This window comes from Brachyistius frenatus, unplaced genomic scaffold, assembly GCF_029030835.1.
Source record: "Brachyistius frenatus isolate BFR_SWC_R1_liver_20210118 unplaced genomic scaffold, ASM2903083v1 Contig_27, whole genome shotgun sequence".
NCBI classification, from domain to species: domain Eukaryota; kingdom Metazoa; phylum Chordata; class Actinopteri; family Embiotocidae; genus Brachyistius; species Brachyistius frenatus.
In genome coordinates, this window is record NW_027210626.1 from 2,878,088 (window position 1) to 2,899,841 (window position 21,754).

Here is a 21,754-nt window from a genome sequence, read left to right on the forward strand (position 1 = left end):
ATTAATGGGGAAATAGCTGCACAAATTTGATTCATCTGCTGATTCCAGACTGTCAATGTGAGGATTTTCTTCTTTTCTCTGTTAAATATCAATGTATTTCTAAATGTCACATTGAATTAATATTCATATAAATAATGTAATATATAATAGATTATACTCTATACTATTATACTCACTAGCGGGCCAGTGCCTCATGGTGCAAGAATTAAAACTGCCTCACAAAACAGGTTTGTGGCTGTAACTCAAGAATTTATTTGGTAGTTACAGTATAATAACATTTCACTCAAAATCTAATGGGATAAAATGACCAAGTGTTAGATATGGCGTCTCATCCTGGGAGATAATATGGTTTGTTGTTGTTCTAATGTTAACGTTAGGTAATTTGACCATTCGACCAAATATGGCCTCATTTAACATGATATTATATTTCATGCCTCAACTGTAATTTAATTGAACATTAAATCATATTTGGAGGAGCTGGGACGGAGCGAGCGATGGATTTGACTCGATTTGATTGGAAACCTGGCGACGTCCCGCCCACCGATAGCCGCAACCTGACGGCACCAAAGGCCTGTTAAACTAATAAGGAGCGACTTTAGATAGCAGCACCGAAATAACTTGTGGAAAAAAATGTATTGACTTTAAAAATCATGAGAGAAGTTGAATTGGAGCCTATGAAGCCAGGGGCTTTTTAGAGCCAACCTCTAGTGGCTCACGGTGGTATTACAGCTTAAGGCACATTCACAATGTGCATTTTTCAGACCAGAAAGCTACGTTCACTTCCAGTCTATGGCTGCAGGCAAGCAGTGGAGGGTGGGTGAAGATTCAGGTAGAGACTATTTGCATGTTAGATCTATGCTCATGGGGGAAAAGGTGTAGAGTTTCATCTGAGCCACTTTAAGGCGACACACAATCAATTTTTCATTGTCTCTTGAAGGACATTTTTCCTGTAATACGCCGTGAATAGATTATTACAGATGACCTGGCTGTCTTTTCATGCCTCCATGATTTTATTCATACTTTAATGAATCAAGGGCAGAGACACGTCCTCTCTGTAGTAGCTGTGACGAGGTCACCCGGTGGCACTGATGATTGAAACTTTATGCTTCATTTAACTTTAGTATTTAAAAGCAAGTGCAGTTATGCTTTGGTGAACATATTATGAGAGGTGCTTACAGACTCTTGAGTGTATAACTACACTGGAGGTTGTCCTACAGCTGACCACAGACTCCCACCTTCCAGATCATTCAATTACAGTTTCCTGCAGGGAGGCTGTGGTGAATCTAAAGATACAGCTTGTCACTGTAATTATCCTTCTTCTTTTTTTCGTCACATATTGTTAAAGAGATTTACAATCATAATTTGTATGATTATTTTAAATGATGGTATGCTCATGTAAGTAAAGGTTAAACATATTTTAAGTTGAGTCTGCTATTTATAGCTCTTAGCTGAGGTTTAATTGCTGTTGATGATTTCAGAACTGATTTAAAACCTTGAATTATATGGTAATATTTTATTTTTAGATTACATGGGACTTTTTTTGCATCTGATTTGGAAGACTATCTTACTTTTCCACCAGCACAATAATTAAAGCTACAAAACTAGAAACGAGGGCATGGAATATCCTTGATAACAGAATTGATAATAGATCAGGAGACCCAACCCTCAGAAAAATATTTACCGCTTAGTTCCTTCATCACACATATCAATTTGCAAAGGGAATGCAGCTACGCCTACTTGGAAATACCAGAGTTCCACCACCGCAAAATGTAATCCTGCCAGCTTTGAGTGAAAGGCCAAATCTTCACAGTCAATACAAAACTAAAAATGTCCAGAAGATATGTTGAAGGTGTCAAAACAGGTCTTTCCCAGCGAGCAGCGCTGCTGAGTTGTTTAGAACAGGTTTCCCAGTGCAGACAAAAGAAGGCAGTCATGTTAAAAACGAGGTGATGTAGGAACACTGTGCTTTAAGATTGGACAGTGAGAGGCATGTGCCCTAGTTTGAGAGATGTTTTTTTAATCAGGTCACACTGTGGTCTGACACTGTGTGACTATCAGCAGGAAGCCATCAGTACACACTCGGCTATTGACGTTCAAAAGCAGTGAGCTCAGGAAGTCCCTCATCAGGAGCTCAATTAGAGAAATGCAGCGATACTGCCACTGACCTGCACAGAGAGAGTTGCTGCTGTTTATAGAGCACCCAAGTGTGTGTATGTGTGTGTGTGTGTGTGTGTGTGTGTGTGTGTGCGTGCGTCTGTGTGTGTGTGTGTGTGTGTGTGTGTGTGTGTGTGTGTGTGTGTGTGTGTGTGTGTGTGTGTGTGTGTGTGTGTGTGTTTGTGTTTGTGTGAAGGGTTGGGGTGCATTTCTGAAGGGATGCTGACTGAGCAAGTGAGCGATTAAGTGAGAGGCAGGCAATCTGAGAGTCTTTTTCCTGGGCAACACTCTTGTTAAACGCCTGCTGCATCCAGATGAACGTTTGCATTTGAATGAAAAGAGAAACCAGCAGGAAAGATTGTCGTGATCTCCACAGACTCCGTTATATTAAACATGAACACATCTATGACTCTGGTATTTTGTTTATGAACATGTCAGTATGTATGAAACGAGGTGCACAAGTATTGAAGATTTTTCTCTTGAGTAAAAAGCCTCTGTACAGATAAACACCAAACACTGAAAATAAGTCCAGGGCTTATTTTTCTAGTACAGTGAACCCTCGTTTTTCGCGGGGGTTACGTTCCAAATAGAAACCGTGATAGGCGAAATCCGTGAAGTAGTAACCTTTATTTTACAATTGAAATAGATAGAACTGGACATTAAATATATCTACGTTACATATAGTCGTAATGTGATTTCAATGCATGATGCAAATCCGTGAAGCAGCGAGACCGTGAAAGGTGAACCGCGTTATAGCGAGGGTTCACTGTATATTGGATTTATACAATATAATAAAGTGTTGTCAATACACTGTCACGGTTTTGATCTTTCTGCCCGTAGAAGCTAGTCTAAGTGTGATTTCTGATAATTGATAGTTGTAATGATAATTTGTAATGCAGTTAAAAATGAAATGCCTCCAACCAAACAGTTTTTGAGCATGATTTAGTTCTATTATTTTCTAAGTGTCACAGTTTTGGATCTTTACAGTAATCAGTTAGCCCATCCTTTTAATGAATATTCAAGAAATGTCAGAGATCCTGTGAGTCCGTTTGTTTTATGTCGAATGTTGTAGACTTGAGTGAAGTCGAAGCCTCAGAGTAACCTGACAACCCCAGTGGCATTTCATAGCACTGAACCAACTGGAAAAATCACAGTGACACTGCCTTTCAGTTCTTCAGTTTCTTCCCAGTGTCACTCCTTCCACCCACCAGAGGTCCTCGGTCCTGCCCAGCCTCCTGCTCGCCCTCATCACCTGGCTTCCCCAACTCTAAACTCTAAACTCTAAACCCTAAATGCTAATCCCTAAATGCTGAACTCTAAACTCTAACTCTCACTGACTTGTGTTTGAGTGTTTGAGTTCATGAAGGCTGAAATAGTATAAAAGGCTAAATCAAACCATGCCTGCATCATCATTGGAAAATGCCCCCCCGCCCCAATTTTTTTTTTTTTTTTTTTAAATAATAATGGAATGAATGGATGGATGGATGGATGGATGGATGGATGGATGGATGGATAGATGGATAGATAGATAGATAGATAGATAGATAGATAGATAGATAGATAGATAGATAGATAGATAGATAGATAGATAGATAGATAGATAGATAGATAGATAGATAGATAGATAGATAGATAGATAGATAGATAGATAGATAGATAGATAGATAGATAGATAGATAGATAGATAGATAGATAGATAGATAGATAGATAGATAGATAGATAGATAGATAGATAGATAGATAGATAGATAGATAGATAGATAGATAGATAGATAGATAGATAGATAGATACGAGAAGGCTCCAGCTGTATCTGGACTTTATTGGAGAGAAGACGACCACGTTTAATACGTGGCAAATTTTGCTATGAACTATGGGTAATTCCCTCAGACAAAGTCTGCAGAAATGCGGACTTACGGAAAGGGTGCTTAAAGGGCTCAACATGCACAGACTCCTCACAGACTCCCATACTCGATGATGTGACAGTAGGACAACCATAAACCATCACGGACTCACCGGGGACGCGCCTCAGAGTGCGTGAGTGTGCGCGGGTGGGCTTTGGGGTTTGGCCAGTGGGACACTCCCAGTGTGTGGGTCATAAGTCTTCGTCTCTTGGAGCTCAAACCTCAGTTTTCCTCCAGTTTTGTGTCTTCGTCAGTATATTGTCAGCTTTGCCAAGTGCCTGGATTTTGTTGGCTTCTGGGTTCTTTGCCCTATTGAACTGCAACATAAACTGAAATCAAACCACCATCCTCACAAGTAGAAGTACTGCATTAAAGAGTTCATTTTTCAAATTATCATTTGGTTTATAGAAAAATAAATCAGTCATGAAGGGAGCACAGTAAGTTTCTGCAACGGCATCACTCTTGACACTACGACTTGATGGCAGCAAAGTAAAGAAATTTTAAATATTTTGTACATAGCTTTATTTCAACACAAATGAGTTCAAAAGGATCCTGATTTGTTTTATTTAAATTTGTTGGATTTTAGCAGCCTGGGTGGAGTTTTGGTCCTACAGTTGAAACGTAAGTGTGGTAGGTATTGTCAAAGATTCCTGCCAATGCTTTGAAACCCCACTAAAAACATTTATGCTCGAAAATAAATTGACATAAGGTATAACTAAAATCTTTCATTTTAGGTGCTTTAATGTTGTTGGGTGGGCTAGGAGGACTTGTGACCTCCAATATTTCTAAGCTCCTGATTGTCAGATGTGCAATGTCAAAGCCATAAGTACTTTACATTATTTACATTTAAGCATAGCAAGGCCACGCAAATAATGATTCAGTAAAAACACTCAAGCAATTCAAATTCAAATGATGTTTACAGCAAAAGAGCCTGAGTAAACATCCTGAGGCACCGCCACTTGTGATTTTCTAAACTGTATCGTCATGATCGCACAGATGGACAACACTGTTTACGCTGCCGATCCCTCTTGCAGTTGCAGCAATGTTGAAGGTGCATACTGAGAGTTACAGACCTTTAACTCTGTGCCTACACCTCCACAGTTTAGTATCAATATCAATGTTGTGAGAACCTGTTTTTGAATGTCGTCAAGAGCAGTGTATGAATGAGCCACCAGGGGGTGAACACAAGCTGCTGCAAAAACATGTGACGGAGAATCATTTCTAGCGCTGATGATTATTTTTGACAAGTGAAGTATAAAACAAATTTCATCTTGTCAATTGGATCCACTCGTGTAAAAGTCTATTTAAACATAATAAAAGATCCCAGATAAAGTAATATGAGGGTTTTTTTTCTGACACAGTTAAAGTCTTTAAAAGGAGGCATGGTTGTGACTCAGTGGATTCTTATGTCATCTCAGCTATCCTGGGCGTGAATCTCTGCTCTGTCTTCCTGTTTGGAGTTTCTTCCTGTGTTTGCGTGTGTGTGTAGGTTTCCTCTGAGTCCTCCGCTTTTCCTCCCACAGCAACAACAACTGTACAACCTCTAAATTGCCCATAGGTCTGTTTTTCAGAGAATCGCCCAGTGAATGGTTCATCAGCCTTCAGCAGCCTCTGACCCTGAAGAGGAACAAGCGGTTACGGAAGAAGGACAGACGCCTCTCTGCATTTAAAAGGAGGTAGAGTCTTACCCAAACGCGTTAAGGCTACTCTCCGCCAATTTGTCTCTGACTGTAGATGCTTCTATCTCCTCTATAATACCTGTCAATTCATCTCCAGCCCAACAAAAAAGGCAGCTCTTCAAAAGGCTCCTTTTCATTTTCAGTGTCAGAAGAAGATGCAGAGAGTGAATGCAGCACTTTCTTCTCTTGTGATTCAGACTTCAGACAATCTGCATGAATAGCATATTAGCTGTATGCAATTTATTCCATTTCAAAGGTTCAGTGTTCTATACAGTCTGCAAAAACTCATTTTTCGGAGGTCAATTTTCTGCAAATGAAAGTAATCGTGTCACGATGTACCAACCAGAAATCACAGGTTCATGTTCATTTTACATGTTCATGCTTCACAAAGAGCAAAAATATCAGAAATACTAAAAGCTTTTAATTTGGATATAAAATCTGATTGAGTTCCATTAACAGTCTGGATTTCTTCAGGCTAAAAACTCCAAAGTGGAGGTTATCTAAAAAAATTAAACCTAAAAACTATAATCCAAAGGATGTGAAATGGTTTTAAGAACAGAAATATTATTTGCATTGACAAGGCAACATTTTAAGTAATTGACTTCATACTCTCTGCCCCAGGAATCTGAATCTGAACTGAATTTTAATATGACCCATGTTTAATAAGCATGATCTTAACATGTGCAACATTCGAGCACAGTTCAAGATTCTAATAGTGCGGGAAATGTGTGCAACACATCAATCCTGAAAGATAGTCAGATTATAAATTCCTGTGCATTCTGGTGTTTTATCAAAGCTAGGTTTGTGCGTCTGCGAATTCAAAGAGGCACATTAATGGTGAACTCTCTGCAACCTTTCAGCTCCTTGCAAGTTGGTTCTCGTACAGCAGCTCCGACCCATTGATATCAGCACTTCATGGTTTAAATAATTCAGTAGAAAACCATGGAGCTACCTGGTTCTCTGCAGATACTGTACTCCTGGCGTTTGATTATGATGAAGGAAAGCAGGATTGTACGACAGCAGATCCACCAAGTGGAGATTAATGTGGAGATTAAACGCATTAACAATAAAAAATAATGCTAAAGGCTAAAAAGAAAGCAGATCCTTGAGTATGCATTTTGACAGCAAATCAATACACATGGAATCATTTATCGTTAAATAATTGTTAAACGAGTGTCACAAAGGCGTTGTATAAGTTTACATTGCTTCACTGCAAGAACTTAGTAGTAGAAAACAGTATCAATTTAAGCGCCAGCTTCACTTAAATGAATCCATATCATTCATATCAGAGGCATTTTTAAACTAATGATGTGTTTTAATGTGATGCATGTTGGAAAAGGCTCAAAGGCATCTGAGGCAGAGTTCCTGAAAAACGTTTTACACAATGATGTTGCTTGTAATGGATAATATTTACATCAACGTGCTATCCGAATGAGAGACTGCATATTACTGCACAATGCCGTCACTTTCCAGTATTCCAGTGTCAGTCTGTTGTGGAAAAAACACAAGAGGTAACATCAATAGCCACCACACGCCGCTATGAAGATGTTTTCTAACAGCATTTCTTCCCTCCCATAACATAGTTAAGGAGATCTGGTAGCCCCTGAGACAAAGCTGATCCTTCATGGACATGAAACAAGAGACATGAAGAGATATGAAAGAGCATATCTGAATCTGAGAGCTGAGAGATGAGGAAATCACTGGCTTTGTGAGCCAAATGTGAAGATGAATGTGTGCCTAATAGACTGCAGGTGACACCACCAGCTTTGAAGCAGGAATGTGATTTCATGAATAGGGAGGGAATGCTTGCAGAAACAATCGAACAAACCAGCGCATGACTTCTTTGCAGCTTCTTTCCATTGTTCAGCTGCATCGTTACAAACAATGTAAAAGCCCTCACTCAGTTTATTTTTTTTTTTAAAGTTGCTCAAACACAACAAATTTGTTTTCAAGATTCTTCCTGCAATCAACAAAAATCACATGATAGTGTCTGAAAAGAAAATGCTTTAAAAAAAAAAGGCCCATCAAAGACAGTAGAAACAAAATTGTATTATTTTTTTAAAATAGTGCTTCAAACCGGCTTTGATGTAGTGGTAACAATTGTTTTTGCTATAAATAATAACAATAAATAATTTTAGGTTACCTGTTTACTTCTCCACATCTTGGTGGGCCAAACAGTTTAATCCATATCACACCTATTGTCATATTTTCTTTGATCATGAACCTTGGATAGAAAATCTTTGTGTGACAAATTCAATTGTTGACATCTTGCTGCAGTGTGATCATCAGCAGTCTGACTTAAGTGGGCCGGACCTGCACGAGAGGTTTGCAAAATCTAGAAAAATAATGTCTTACCTTTGTGAATGTTAAAGATCGCAGAGGAGACATTTGATTTTCTTGCACCAGATTCAGAGTATCAGCTAAACTGCTGTACTACATACGATTGAAGCCACATTTCTGTGTGGAAATGTGCAATGGTGATTCATTCTTCATCAGTAAAACGTTATTTCAGAGGGATATTTAGATAAGAAATATCTGAAAACCTTAAGTTGATATAAATACATTCCACGTTTTGAGTGCTGCATCTTTGTATTTGCAGTCTTAACACAACAAAGCATCAGAACAATGGACAAAAACCCATAGTGTGTCATGTACATCACCAATAGTATTATTTTGACCTATAATAAAAAATAATAATAATCTAAATGCATTCTACGTAGGTCTGTCACTATTTTGACTGAAATTTGGATGAATATTTAAAACTTCCAGACATTTTCTGTTGTTCAATCTAATTTAGAGGATTGTGCCATTTTGGTTTGAGCTCTCTGAGTTCTTTTGCATCGCAGACACACGTCCAGATACAAATGTTAACAATTAATGAACAGGAACCTAAACCCATTCTTTACTGACAGTATCGGCTCAGCTCAGCTCGGCTTGGCTCGGCTCGACTTGGCTGAACGCTCTCTCTGATGGTATCTGGTAGCTGATATTATTTTAGTTTCGCCTTTGATGAGGTTCCAAGCGAGCTGAGATGTTGAAACACTGCAGACCACAAACTTCCACAGTGTGACTGATTTTGTTGAAGGAATTTTGAAAATGATGTCCCGGCGGTTTCATGCATCATTGCTATAGCAACGCCACCGCCTTGAGGGGGTAATAATTGCAGTAAAAATTACGTCTAGAAAAGTACCTGATGCCAAAAGCGAGTAGAGTAGAATCGGTATCAGCAGTGGAGATGCAGCTTTGTTGCTTATTGGCTTTTTTAAATTGCCAGACGGGTTGTTTGTGTCAGAAAAATTATGGCTATGGCTAAAAAAAATATAATAGTGAAAATATTGACCGTCTTGGACCGTCCATGCACTTCACTGAAAGTCTTCCTTTTCCCCAAATCCTCAAAATGAAATGTTTCCAACCAAATCTGTAAATCAAACCACTTTTATTCAATCAATGTAAGGACATCAGAGATGCATTTTGAAACAAACAGGAACATATTAATCCAGTGCAGTTAAGATAGGACCTTTTTTCAACTGTCAGCTGGTTCATAAATCTTTCCCCTCCATGTGAGATAAGGCCTCATCGGACTCCTCAGACTGTAGTGACTCTCATGACCAGCTCTCTTGTGCTATTGCTGGGTTGGCTGCGGGCCTCTGGCGGCCTCAGGTGGCTCAGCAGGTGGAGGATGTTGTAGGGACAGTGTTGGTCTGGCACTGCGCTGTTGGGGTCCAGTTCTGTCCCCAGTCCTCCCGCGGCCGTCACCATGATCGTGGAGGTGGTGCCGGCGGCTGTGGAGGCCACCACCATCAGCGAGGAGGTGGAGGTGGACACTCCTACCCCAGTCTGGTAGCCCTGGCTGGGCTGAGACAGAGTCCTGTCTGCAGTGGTGGCCTTCAGGTCGCCACTGTCCAAAGACTTATCATAGTTCAGGACCTTCCACTGCTGGTTCACAGCCTGCCAGCGGTGGAAGATACGAAACACAGAAGGTCCCTCGTGGACAATTAATGCTGTGGAGAGCAGAACATCAGTTAGACAATGTCACTGTCTGGCAGCAGTCGTAATGACACTACAAAGTGATATATCTCCCTGCAGTGTAAGATTCAGTGTGTTAAAGCCTGCAGGAAGTATTAGCTGAGGCAGAAGCAGAACAAAACAACTCATCTCTAAAGTGCCACACCACAACCCTCAGATAAGATCTTTATTTCTTGGAAAAAGCAGAGACATGGAGCAACATCTGACACAGCGATACTCGCCACTTTTAGATTTAGGTTAGCAGAAATGATGCATCTGTTCTCTGGGGTTGTTCGATAACATCTTATCTCAGTTCAAAATTGCTTATCGATTCATGTTCATTGCACTCAGTATCTAGAAAATTGAAATCAATCTGTAACAACAGATGCATGAACCTTGATTTTACTGCAGCTTTTTCACATGAAAGTCTTCCAAAAGGTAATACAGGAAGCTATGCATGGTTTGTTTAGTATACTTATTTATACTACTTTATTTTACCCTCCATTTTGTATTTATAAGCAACATACAAATATTGAATATTCCTTATTACACACTTTATTGTCGTTTTAAGCATGTATAAGGTCTTTTTAAGTGTTTTTTCAGGTTATTGTCAAAAACTTAAACTCCTCCTGCATCCAGAGCTGGATACTTGCATAATAAAAAGATTAATGAATGGCATTATAATATAACAGTTGTAATAGTATAAAATATATGTTCGTGATGGGAGACATTGTAATGGTCAGGAATACTGTCCATTAAAACACCTAAAATGTCCTTAAATCTTTTTTATAACGGCATTGTAGTGTGTTTTAAATCTATTATGTTCATATGCTGCTTATATATGAGAAATGGGGGGATGTTAAAGTGTACGTAGACCATCATACAGATAAGCAATTGTAATAAACAAAGTATTTTATTGCAGTTTAGTAGTCTGTCACATTGCCCCGTTATATGAGCTGTTACATAAGGCAACGACCTTAGTGACAGCAGTTTATTGAAAAAAATGGTGTCGCTTTTACTTAACTCTGCTTTCCTCCTACTCTGGACTTTGTGGATAAGTGAAAGTCAGGTCTTTGCTCTTTAACATCTACCAGGTGACAAGTTAATCTCCGTAAAGTGCAGAGTTAATGACTCCACAGTCAATCCCCACCACCAAACCGGAGACAATCAATCTCCTCTTCCTCTCAGCCTGCTGTCTGCTGCAGTGGCAGTCAAGAGTTTTTCTTAATGTGAGATTCCATCACACAATCATGAAAGACACGTGGGCTCTTGAGAGCTCCGGAGAAGGACAGCCGGCTTAAAACGGATGCTTTAAGTTTCCATTTGGACACACACACAAATTCACAAAACGTTTTTTTTTTCACTGTGTTATAACAGTGCGCAATGGTCCTCAAAGTTTGCCTGAATTTGGTTTTGCAGCTTTTTATCATATATTGAAATACATTTTAGTGTATGCAATGACTTCAGTTGGTGCAAAAACGGACTTCTGAACATTTAAGTTTGATTTATAAAGTAAACTTTAATGCAGCATTTCAGCATGTTTTATGTAGTAACTGGAATAAATACAATATTACCGAAATATTCATTATTTGGCAAAACAATCATGTATGTAATCAATTATTGAGCCTATTTAGTCTCCACACTCTGAATATTGCTTTGAAGCAGCTAACTGTGCTCTATAGATTAATTGCATTGATTGTCAATAGTGTAAATTGTTCATGGCTTTCACAATAATTTGTGGACAGACGTCAGGTATGATTACTGACTCTGCTGAACACTTTTGATATTTACTTTTGCCTGTTGAAAGCAGCTTGATTAATGTGAGCAGACTGGAAAACATGTATTATTATTCTCAATTGTAAAATTGCTCCAACTCATTCCAAGAGGAAGTGTAAACATTTAATTTGACAGTAATCAGTGTTATCGCATTAACACCTCACCGATGCAGACGACATCCATGAAGCCGTACATGCCGTAGCAGATCTGGAAGAGCAGATCTTGACGCTGCCAGCGGGCCGACGGGCTAAAAGATGACCACACCAGCCAGGAGATGCTGGCCATCAGGAACAAGGACCCCAAGATGGCTGCTGCTATCTGCACTTTCTCTATTACTGTCAGGGAGATGGCCTGCCACTGCAAGAAGACACAGTACAGATTAGTTTTTTTTTTTTGTCTTATTTCTCTTTTGACTTGACTCAGTACTGATAGAGGCCAAAAGCAAATAAACACAAAGAAAAAAAGATGTAAACATTATCAAATTTATAGGTAAAAAAAATCAACAGAAAAATTCACATTATAAATTAATCCAGCTAATTGTCAGATATATATTTATTTGACTCCAATAAAAGCATCATGCTTTAGTATCAACTCTATGAGTTACAAAATCAAAAAGTCTTTCACACATCAGTGTTGCCAGGAAAAACCTAAAAAAAAAAAAAAACATGTTTCACTCTCATAGATCCTGTCACCAAAGTCTAAACTTGAGAGAAACATTGCTTCTGCAAGCTTTCTGTTCCAAGAATCAAAGGGGAAAAGCTTTGTTTAATTCAAAATCTTTCATTTTTTTCTGAATTCCTCAATTTATGATCAAAGCAGAGCTGCAGCTGCAGTTACTCAGTCTTTTCTGAAAACAGTGTTTTAGGTTTTACGTTCCAAAATAAATTCTTCTATGAAAACCAGAAAAGCTTCTAAATGAATCCCAGAGGAAAAGTTTCATTCTCCTAACAAACATAACATATCTCCTAACATACATTTTTCATTACTCCACTTGGTAATAATTCCTAATTTGTAAATATTTTTTTGCACAACCTAATAAAAATCGTAGCTTGTCACCCAGCTTTTTTCCCCCTCTAAATTTCTACGGTGTGATTTTTACACCCACAGCTCACCTGTAGTGGGTTCTTGGTGCTAATGGCAATGACCTGATATTTGTAGTAGCAGAGCTCACAGGCCCAGGAACCCCTCTCACTGATCCATTTGATGAGGCAGGGATGATGGGTGCAGCGCACTGACCCACTGCACCGACACGGGCTCAGGAGCTCCCCCTGCAGGAAAGACGTTGAGTCATTCAATACATGCCGCCCATTACAAGAGATTTTGATAATTCCTTCCAAGTTAGTGCATAAATATACTGCATGTTTTCTTTCAGTGGAAATACAGCATTGTACTGAGGAATATTTTAATACATTTTCAGAATAAGCTAAAAATGTAACAAAAATACCGCTCTACAAAATTTGAGAATTGCAACGTTTCCGTGCTTATGAGCAGAATACTCGAGGGAGGGATTCAGATGAAATATCTGCCTGCAGCACTGATACTCCAAACTGCATCGCCAAGATAGGACGCGTGCCTCCTCCTTGTGGTTTGCAAGAGCCTTACTGAGCGACCGAACAATTGCACTCTTAACTGGCCCATGTCTAAAACATTTTAATTTAATTTGATCTTATTACAGACAACAGTTATTACACATAAACATCACATTACAGCGATGTAAAAACAACTCGGTATCACACCAAATCGTGTAGTACACCTGCCAGTCCCCTAGAGGACAGTGTGTCAGAGTCACGGCTTTGGCTCATTAGTTAAATACCATGCAGGAAGAAAAGCACATGGCTCGTGTTCGAAAAACAAAACAAAACACGTGCTTAGGGTTTGGGGAAAAAAATATGTCGTTAGGATTACAAAACAAAACTATATTACTTAAAAGAAATCTGCATCACCTCCTGGGTGGAAGTCCACAATTTATGTTATGTTATCTTTCGCAAGGACTAGCTCCCCTCCAGTGGTATGGTGGGTGTATTACACACTTTGTCGTAATACTGGGCAATGTAAAAATTAGCTTTCAACCATGAAAACATTTTAGAAATCAAATTTGCCTGTGTTCAGCCACATAGGTTGACGGGACATAGCATAACGCTAACGTTAGGTTGGGTCTCGGCAGACGTTGATTTTAACTGCGGAAAGAGGACATTTTAAAATGTCCACAAGCTCCAAAAGCTGCTGTTTTGGTGCACTTGTTTAATAAATGTATGAATTTGTTTTTGAAACAGGACCCTACGTTGTTGTTATTTAGCCTTTCTGAGGCTACTCAGCAGTCACTGACTGGCAAACAATTCTTAGTTTACTCATCTTATTTACCACCTGCAGTAACGCTTTAACATTCAATATAGTATACAAACACAGTATATTTATATTTCTTTGCTGCTTTTTGTACCTCTGTACATAGCTTATTGACTTTCCAAATGGTTTTTGTGCACTGTTAAGCAAGCAGGCACACACACACACACACACACACACACACACACACACACACACACACACACACACACACACACACACACACACACACACACACACACACACACACACACACACACACTCACTCACTCACATTGAGTATACAGCATCAGTCTTATTAAAGCAGAGCACCAGTTCAGGTGTGAAATGAAAACAGCACCTTACACCTAGTTGACAGGCAAAATACTTGATTACTAGTACTGCTGAAAGTGGAGGATTAGTGACTGAAGCTTCTGTGAAAGAAAAAATCCCAACAAAACTGCAAAATACATTATACTGACAGCTCCTGAAATGAATAGAGTTGTCATATATACATAGATATTCCTGTATAGTTATAAATATGGTGACTTCAGGCCATTTCCTCCCTTCTCTTTATATCTTTGCCTTGTTTCTCTGCACCTTAACGTATAGAGTTGATGTTAAACTTAAAATCTTGCGTCTGGTTGTTCTGTATTCAGGAGACAATTTTAAACAAGATCCAATACTTACTGTAAAAAGTATGGTTTCTATACAAACATGTCATCTTTCAGTGACATTTTTTGAACTTGCTGTCAGTCAATCCAGATGTCAGCGTAACTGAGGGCATTTCAAATCCTGTGTCAGCTTGGTGACAGCCACACACAGTGTGTTTGATGTAACTGAATATCAGAATAACAATGCCTGTGTTGTGTGTTTAACCTGTCGATGGTCTTAGACGGTATGTTAAAGAGACCAAGTAGATAATACCATGGGTGAGTCTCAAATACGCATACTAAACTTGCTATTTTGAGTGCCTTTACATGAACACGTAAGGTGGCATCCAAGGCTGGATGGTGTAAAATATATTGAATATGAATGGCCACCGCCTTGGCAACATAGTGAAAGAGTAGGGACCACCAACCTATTTTCAAGCTCCTGAAATTGGCGGTCGAGGAACCTGCAGCTGTTGTAAAAAACTGCACTTTAAAAAAACAAGTTTTGCACCAAGTACCACTACACTGCTGTAGGATAGAAGCCAGCAGCATACGTTAAACAGATTTAGGAGTAAAATGACTAAAAGCTGGAAGATATGTTGGTAAGTGATGCTTTTAAATGTTGCTGCCATTATTTCCAGTGAGTGAACAATGGCCATGTGGAATTTGAGACAATAATACTGTGTCGAAATTCACACACTACGCAAGTAAGTGTGCTGACATGTAAAGGGCTACATGTAAATCTACTAACCAAAGTACACGAGTTGAGTCACAGCCATGACCTTTGCTTCAACACCTTAACACAGTTGAAGTAAAGGTCTGTATATGCTCGGAGGTCAACGGTGGTTAACTCTTGCATCACTGAAAATATCACTGCTGTCAGGTGAAGCAGCTGAGATTTAGCAGCCCTTGTATTTTTTTTAGCCTTTCCATCTTGTTTTCAACTTACTCATTTCAGTGCTACAACATTTTAGAAAACCAAAACATTTTGGGTTTTCAGCCCGTCATACTCTCTTAAATCCTTCAACTGAAGTGAAACCTTGACGTTCACTAAATTTGGCATCACACGGTTTTCACTTAGGAGCAATATGTGCTCGGCCATATTCTTAACCATCCATTCTCCTTAAGCTGTACTCAGCCTGAGGAACAGATGAGGGTTTTATAATCTCACCCTGGGCCCCAAGCTCATTAAAATATATTACTAATCTTGTCATATTGGATATTGATGATGACCCAAAAGATGATGTAAGCATACCACCCTTTTTAGGTCCTGATATGCACTAAAGAAACGTGGATCTATATAATTCATATCATGACCTTCTTGTATAGATGTTTTAATCTTAATGGGACTGAATAAAAAGCCTCTAGTGAATGAAAAAAATAAATCGACTAACTGTCTGCTGTAAGAAATCCCCCCTCCCCTTCTCCTATCTCCAAGCTGAGGCATTTCATTTCTAAGATATTGATAATTCAGTATTCCCTCTCTGTCTAAAGATTATAGGAAGCAATGCAAAATACAGTAAAAAAACAACAGCAAAACATTAAGTTTCCAAATTATTTCTGCACGCCTTTATTGTGCTGACATCTCAGACAGACGGAACAGCACCCCGGTTGATGAGAAGAGAGGGAAAAAAGCAGGGAGTTAGAGGAGAAAAGGCCCATCTACAGATGGCCAGGGTGGGAGTGTATTGGCAGGAGCACCAGAACACTTCTGCCGAGTCCAGTGGGACTCAGGCCGCTCACTGTGACTGGCCTGATGGCAGCCAAGAGCTGAAACCTAGATCATTCCAATACAACTGAGGCTGGAGAAAGAGCAAGAGAGACCGATAACAAACGTGGCACTACAGCACACGCATACAGAAAGTGATAACTAAATGTCCTTTTGTTGATCAAACAGAAATAATCACTGAAAAACCCCCCACAATAGAACAATGTCTTAAAAAGATACGTCTGATAACTTTAGCTGTTTTATTCCATTTCTCTGAGCTGTGTTTTCCCAGAACACCTATTTTCTCCTTATAAAATTAGATCCTCTCCTGATATATATGATGACGTGAAAATAAATTAGAGACGGCGATACGCATTTCTTACGGGTCTGGAATCAATGGAAGTGAACTCCATTAACTCTAAGCAAAGGGAAATTGTAGTGTAATGAACTAGCTCGCACATAAATGGAATGAAAGTGATTTTTACAATGACCAATAATATTCACGCCACAAGCAGTTCTTCTATAAAAACCTGCAGTCATCTGAAAAACAGCTTCATATATACTCTACATTGCAATCATATTCAACAAGTTAGAGGGAAAAGTTCAAGTAAAATTTAATTGAAGGTTATATAATTTCAAATGTATTTAGCTATAACGTCGTTCCACTCATTGCTGGTTTTACAGGAACACTTGGGCCTGTAGGGACAGTTAATGACTCCTTAAAAGGAAATTGGGTAAAAGAGAAACAAGGGTTTCTAATTTAAGTTTATGAATTCACAGCTCCTATAGACAGACCTCAGCAAAGCCAAAAAATGTCATGTGCTTATATAACTTGTTTATATCCCATTCCCGACAAATGGCAGAGCAGCCATCCCGTCTGTGATGGCATACAGAAAGCATAGTGCCTCTGCGCTGTATAGGAAGAACAATGCTAACTTGACCCCTCGAGGCTTCTCATCGTGCCTCAGACAAACATGCTGTGCCAGTGCATTATCCGTGATACGACTTAAGAGGGAAAGCAGATGTTTTTTTTCTTTTCTAAGCTGCAGAGACTCGTATACCTCCAACATACAGCTGAAGTTAAGACAAGACTGTAGTTCATGATGCTTCAGGATTCCTCATGGAAATATGCCATGACTTTTTTTTTTGTTATATATTACTTTTTATGTTTCCTTTACAAGTTTGTGCCCTGCACGAATACTTCCTAGAAATCTCTATGATCCAAAAATACAGAAGAAAAATAGCTTATTCTTTGAGCAACAGTGTCAAGATTAAGTCTGAAAGAAGAAGCCTGAATAAAGCAAGCAGAGTCCTCTGTGAAGCTAAATAGAACTGATAATAGAGTAAAATATTTCTAGTGTCAGCTGTTTATAAAAAAGTAGCTGAATAACCTGAAGAATTTAGGTAAAAATCTGACATTAGATCACCTGTTTATTATATTGTACATTATGTGTCTCAAGCAATAGTGGTGTCACTTAAAGAATTAGTTAAGTTTATTTTTTCCCAAATCTGTCTCAATAAATAACTCCCATGCTCACACAGTATATGCATGAGTTATTTGTCAGTATAATCATTCCTCCTGTCCATACTGGCCATTAAGTGATACCTTCCTATGATGATTTCAGTGTAAGAGATGGAGAGCAACATTTACAGTTTTTGAGTAGTGCAATCAAAAGTCTTATCCACAGTTACCATGAATGTAATGTGAAATGCTGCACAGTGTCTCTCTGTTGAGCTGTGGAGAAGTGATAGTATCCCATTGAGGGAATTTCATACTCTTGTGATTCTTCTTGATTTTAGCTTGCAGGCTTCTGAAGGGATCGCTTCATAGTGTGTGTGTGAAGAGGAATGATTACAGTGGCCAATGCCTCTTTAAATCTACATTTGAACATTCGAGTATTGAGACAAATTTAGAAAGAAAAATGTGAATCTATCCTCAGAAACAACAGGGCTTTGGTTATGAATCTCACCTCAAAAACACGGACAGGGATTCGATTACACAGACTTATTACATTGCTCGGTGTCATATTAAATCAGTGCACAAACATTTTTCAGTGGTTGCCTCTCTCAGACACTCAAGGCCCATTCCTAGTGGGATGCTTGAGGAAAGCTATGTCTTTTGCTCCCTTTCTTCACTCTGTCTTGACTCTCTCAGCCTTGGGGATGGAAGTGTTTTGGAGGTGGATTGTCAGATCAGATACTGGCTGCCTTGGTCTATGTGACATCCTGGAGGCTAAGGGAGAATAGAGGATAACTAATGTCCCCACTGCATGTGACACACAGACAGTCCACTCATCTCTCTTCTCAAATGGAGCCTCATTCTCCTTGTGCCCATTTACACCTCAGCAGATCCATATCTGGACCTCACCCAAACCAACAACTCAGAGTCGACAGCAAGAGGAAGGCCGGTGAGAGATAAAAAACTTGCATAATGATAAGACAACATGAAATCAAGTACTATTGACTTGCTGCAATGTCTCAAGGAAGCATTAATGAGATGTGTTGGAGGAGGCCATGGGAAATACAGCACATTTTGAAGGCAGTACTTTATATGCGCAGCAGAGTCTGCTGACTATCTGTGGAGTTTTTGAAAAAAAACAAGGATGAGGCCTTGTCTTCCGATCTCATAACTAGACCCCATGTCAGTAACAATTACAAAGTCTGAGCTCAGAGGTGGAATGATGCACAAAATTGCTGTTGGGAGTAATTAGCTGATGAAACATAGACAGATTATAGGCTATACAAAGTGCATTGACCATGAAATGATACAGTGAATCTGCTGGCTGGGTAAAGGAACCATAAGCACAGACTGTCAGATAAAAAGTTATGCTCTACACCTCAGTCGTCTTGCTTCTTGATTTTTTTTTTACAACCTCCCTACCTCCATTACCAACTGGTGAGGTGTGACATATTCATCAATGTGGTCTCAAAAGCTCTGTCAAACAGTGTAACTAATGTATCTGCAAATTGCTAAGTGTCTGCCTCTCTGATATAATTTAATCTTATTTTTTGTCGCTATCTTCTTTCACATTTTCCTCACCTGATTGATGTAGTGTGACATTATCATCAATGTGGCCCCAAAGCCGGAGGCATGCGGTGCGATTAACCTGAAGGCTCTTTCCTTCTGTTCTGTGTGCACCGTATTATTATTCTTTGTTTTTTTGCTGTTTCTAGGTGGTGAGCAGCAGAGTGAGAGGTACGATTAGATTTTTTTTTTCATGCATCTAATGCTTCAGTGTGAATTCACATTGTTTGGCTATGATGAGTTGTTACTGAATGTATGTGTATCCTCCACACTTGTCTACCACAGGGACAAGGTCTTTCATTATCCTCCCACTGCTCGCTATAGCTGTCTTTTCAAGCCATGCAATGGGATGAGCGCAGGATGCAGTGGGATCCCTGCTCGGAGGGCTCTCCAGCTGTGTGGCCTGCCCAAAGACAGAGCCAGTTTTTTTTTTTCTTCCACAAGAAAACAAGCTTGACCACTGGATCCTCATGTAACAGAAAGCCTGCTTGTAAGAGAGGAGCTGAGTCTTGGATCAAAATGTGCAACATGTCCACCACCTCAGGGTTACAGCATGGGGGACTTGTTGCTATAGTTAACCTCTGCTCCTTGGGCATGAAATATTCAGATCAGATAACATTATTTTATGAATCCTCAGAGAGAAGGTGTGGGAGAGTGATACTAATTAATGGATTAGAAGAACACCACATGGCATAAATGTATTTTTCCATTGACTTACATGTTCTGGTCCCTGGAAGCAGATCCTGCACACAGGCGTCCTGAAGCCACTTTCCGAGTAGCTGGTGAGGGAGAACCTCTCCTCCAGTTTGCCCTTTGAGCAGTCATCAGAGGAGCTGCTGCAGCCGCGCAGGGCCGCCGACAGCTCTGCAGCGTCAACCCAGCCCGCCTCTCCACCCGATGGCCCGGTGGCTCCCGTTGCAGGTGGGGCACTCCGGTCCCCTGCGTGCTGGTGGCTCCGCGTTAACGTGTTGTTGTTGTCGGGGACGGTGACGCCTGTCTCATGGCTTTCCGAAGCTTGGCCACTCATGGGGGTCAGCGGAGGCAGCGGTGTCGGCGGTGCCGGTGGCCCGAGCAGGAGCACCCTCAGGTCACCAAGCAGGACGCAACAGCGGCTCTTCAGCATGCCCTGGCTGCGCAGCATCAGGCTGTCTCCGGCTAAAAACTCACAGCACCATGCAAAGGTGCTGGAAGAACCCGGTGTGTGTCCCCGTCATAAGCAAACACTTCTTCATATGTCGTGGGATGGGATAGTGGGGTGCCTTTTCCAGTGTTTAAAGCAGCCTTTTAGTTTTTTATGCTGATATATTCTAATCCTTTGCGTTCTATTGTCTTCCCACGAAGATGTAAATGCAAAAGGCAAATAAATTCCATCGATGCAAACAAGTGTCTGAAGCCATTAAGTTCAACAAAGGAAACAGCTAAAAGAGGAAAGTCAAATGTTAGACTGATAGGAAAATGCATTCAAGTAATAATACTATGGCCCGTTCACTCAGTGTCCACTGTCATTTCATGGCCCTAATAGTCTGCCTGCTCTGTACAACATAAACTATCTAAGACAGGCTTCTCCCTCCACATTCACGACGAGTGAAGAGACCAAGAGCCAAATCTGCCTGTGGTACAATGAACTGAAATAGACTAGAAATCAAAATGTCAGCACTCAGTCTTCAAATGCAAATATTCCAACAACAATGAAAGACACGTTTCAAAACAGCAGAGCTCAGATTGCTGTCGAAGTGCTTTCACACCAAATTAAGTCAATCGATGGCGTGCCATGTTAGGTAGCAAAATCTGTCTTACCTGGCGACCGATTCCGATACGATTCACAGTTTCAGTTGTTTTTTTTTCCTTTCCCATTGATTTTCAGCGAGACTGCAGGTGGCTGGCAAGTATGTGTGAAGCTTACATCCCCGATTATCGAATTTCCATGCCCGAAGAACAAGCAGAAGGTTTTAAATCCGCCCGTTAAAATCCAACACGATTGTCGGACTGTCCTACTCCGGGTGAAAGCATCCGTAGCCCCGGATTCTCCTGTGATCATTGGCTGCTGAATCGCTGCTGCAGCTTCAGCACCATGATTCCTGGGACAGCTCCCAGACGCCACACGTCACCACCGCACAGTGATGCAAGCAGCCAACTCATTACTACAACTGTGGACTGAGACTAATACACAGGAATAAATAATACAAGGAGACATTAACTTAAAGGTGACAATGATGGGTTTTTTTTTTCAAATGTTTTCAAAGGGGGAGATGCTTTCTCCTGCACATAACGCAAAAAGAGAGAATATTAAGGTGTTGGTGGCTACAGTTAATACTTGATAATCAAACAATTAAATTACGAAAACACAAATTATTCATAATATCTCCACTGGATAGTGTCATTTAGCTCAAAATAAATATGAATGAGGTTAAAGTGGACTAAATATTAAAAATCATGGAGGCTAAAAGGGTGTAAAAGAAATGTTAGGCAGCTATACAAGTCCTAATAGCAGCATCACATTTTTGTCGATATAACTTGTCAGGAACACAAAATA

General features: G+C 39.9%; 1 protein-coding gene across 2 annotated transcripts; it reads right to left on the bottom strand.

Annotated features, from left to right (window-relative positions):
- Window positions 1–9,154: 9,154 nt before the first annotated feature.
- marchf4b (membrane associated ring-CH-type finger 4b) lies at window positions 9,155–21,311 on the bottom strand. Of its 2 annotated transcripts, none has more exons than XM_069698626.1 (5): window positions 21,019–21,311; window positions 19,940–20,639; window positions 12,662–12,784; window positions 11,681–11,873; window positions 9,155–9,736 (listed from the first exon to the last, which is right to left on the bottom strand). In XM_069698626.1, exons 2-5 carry the CDS (start codon window positions 20,360–20,362, stop codon window positions 9,321–9,323), a joined length of 1,155 nt encoding a protein of 384 aa, XP_069554727.1. In that variant the 5' UTR covers window positions 20,363–20,639; window positions 21,019–21,311; the 3' UTR covers window positions 9,155–9,320. The 2 variants fall into 2 exon arrangements, with proteins under 2 accessions (XP_069554727.1, XP_069554726.1); XM_069698625.1 differs by having other exon boundaries at window positions 12,629–12,784; window positions 21,019–21,309.
- Between the last annotated feature and the right edge of the window lie 443 nt (window positions 21,312–21,754).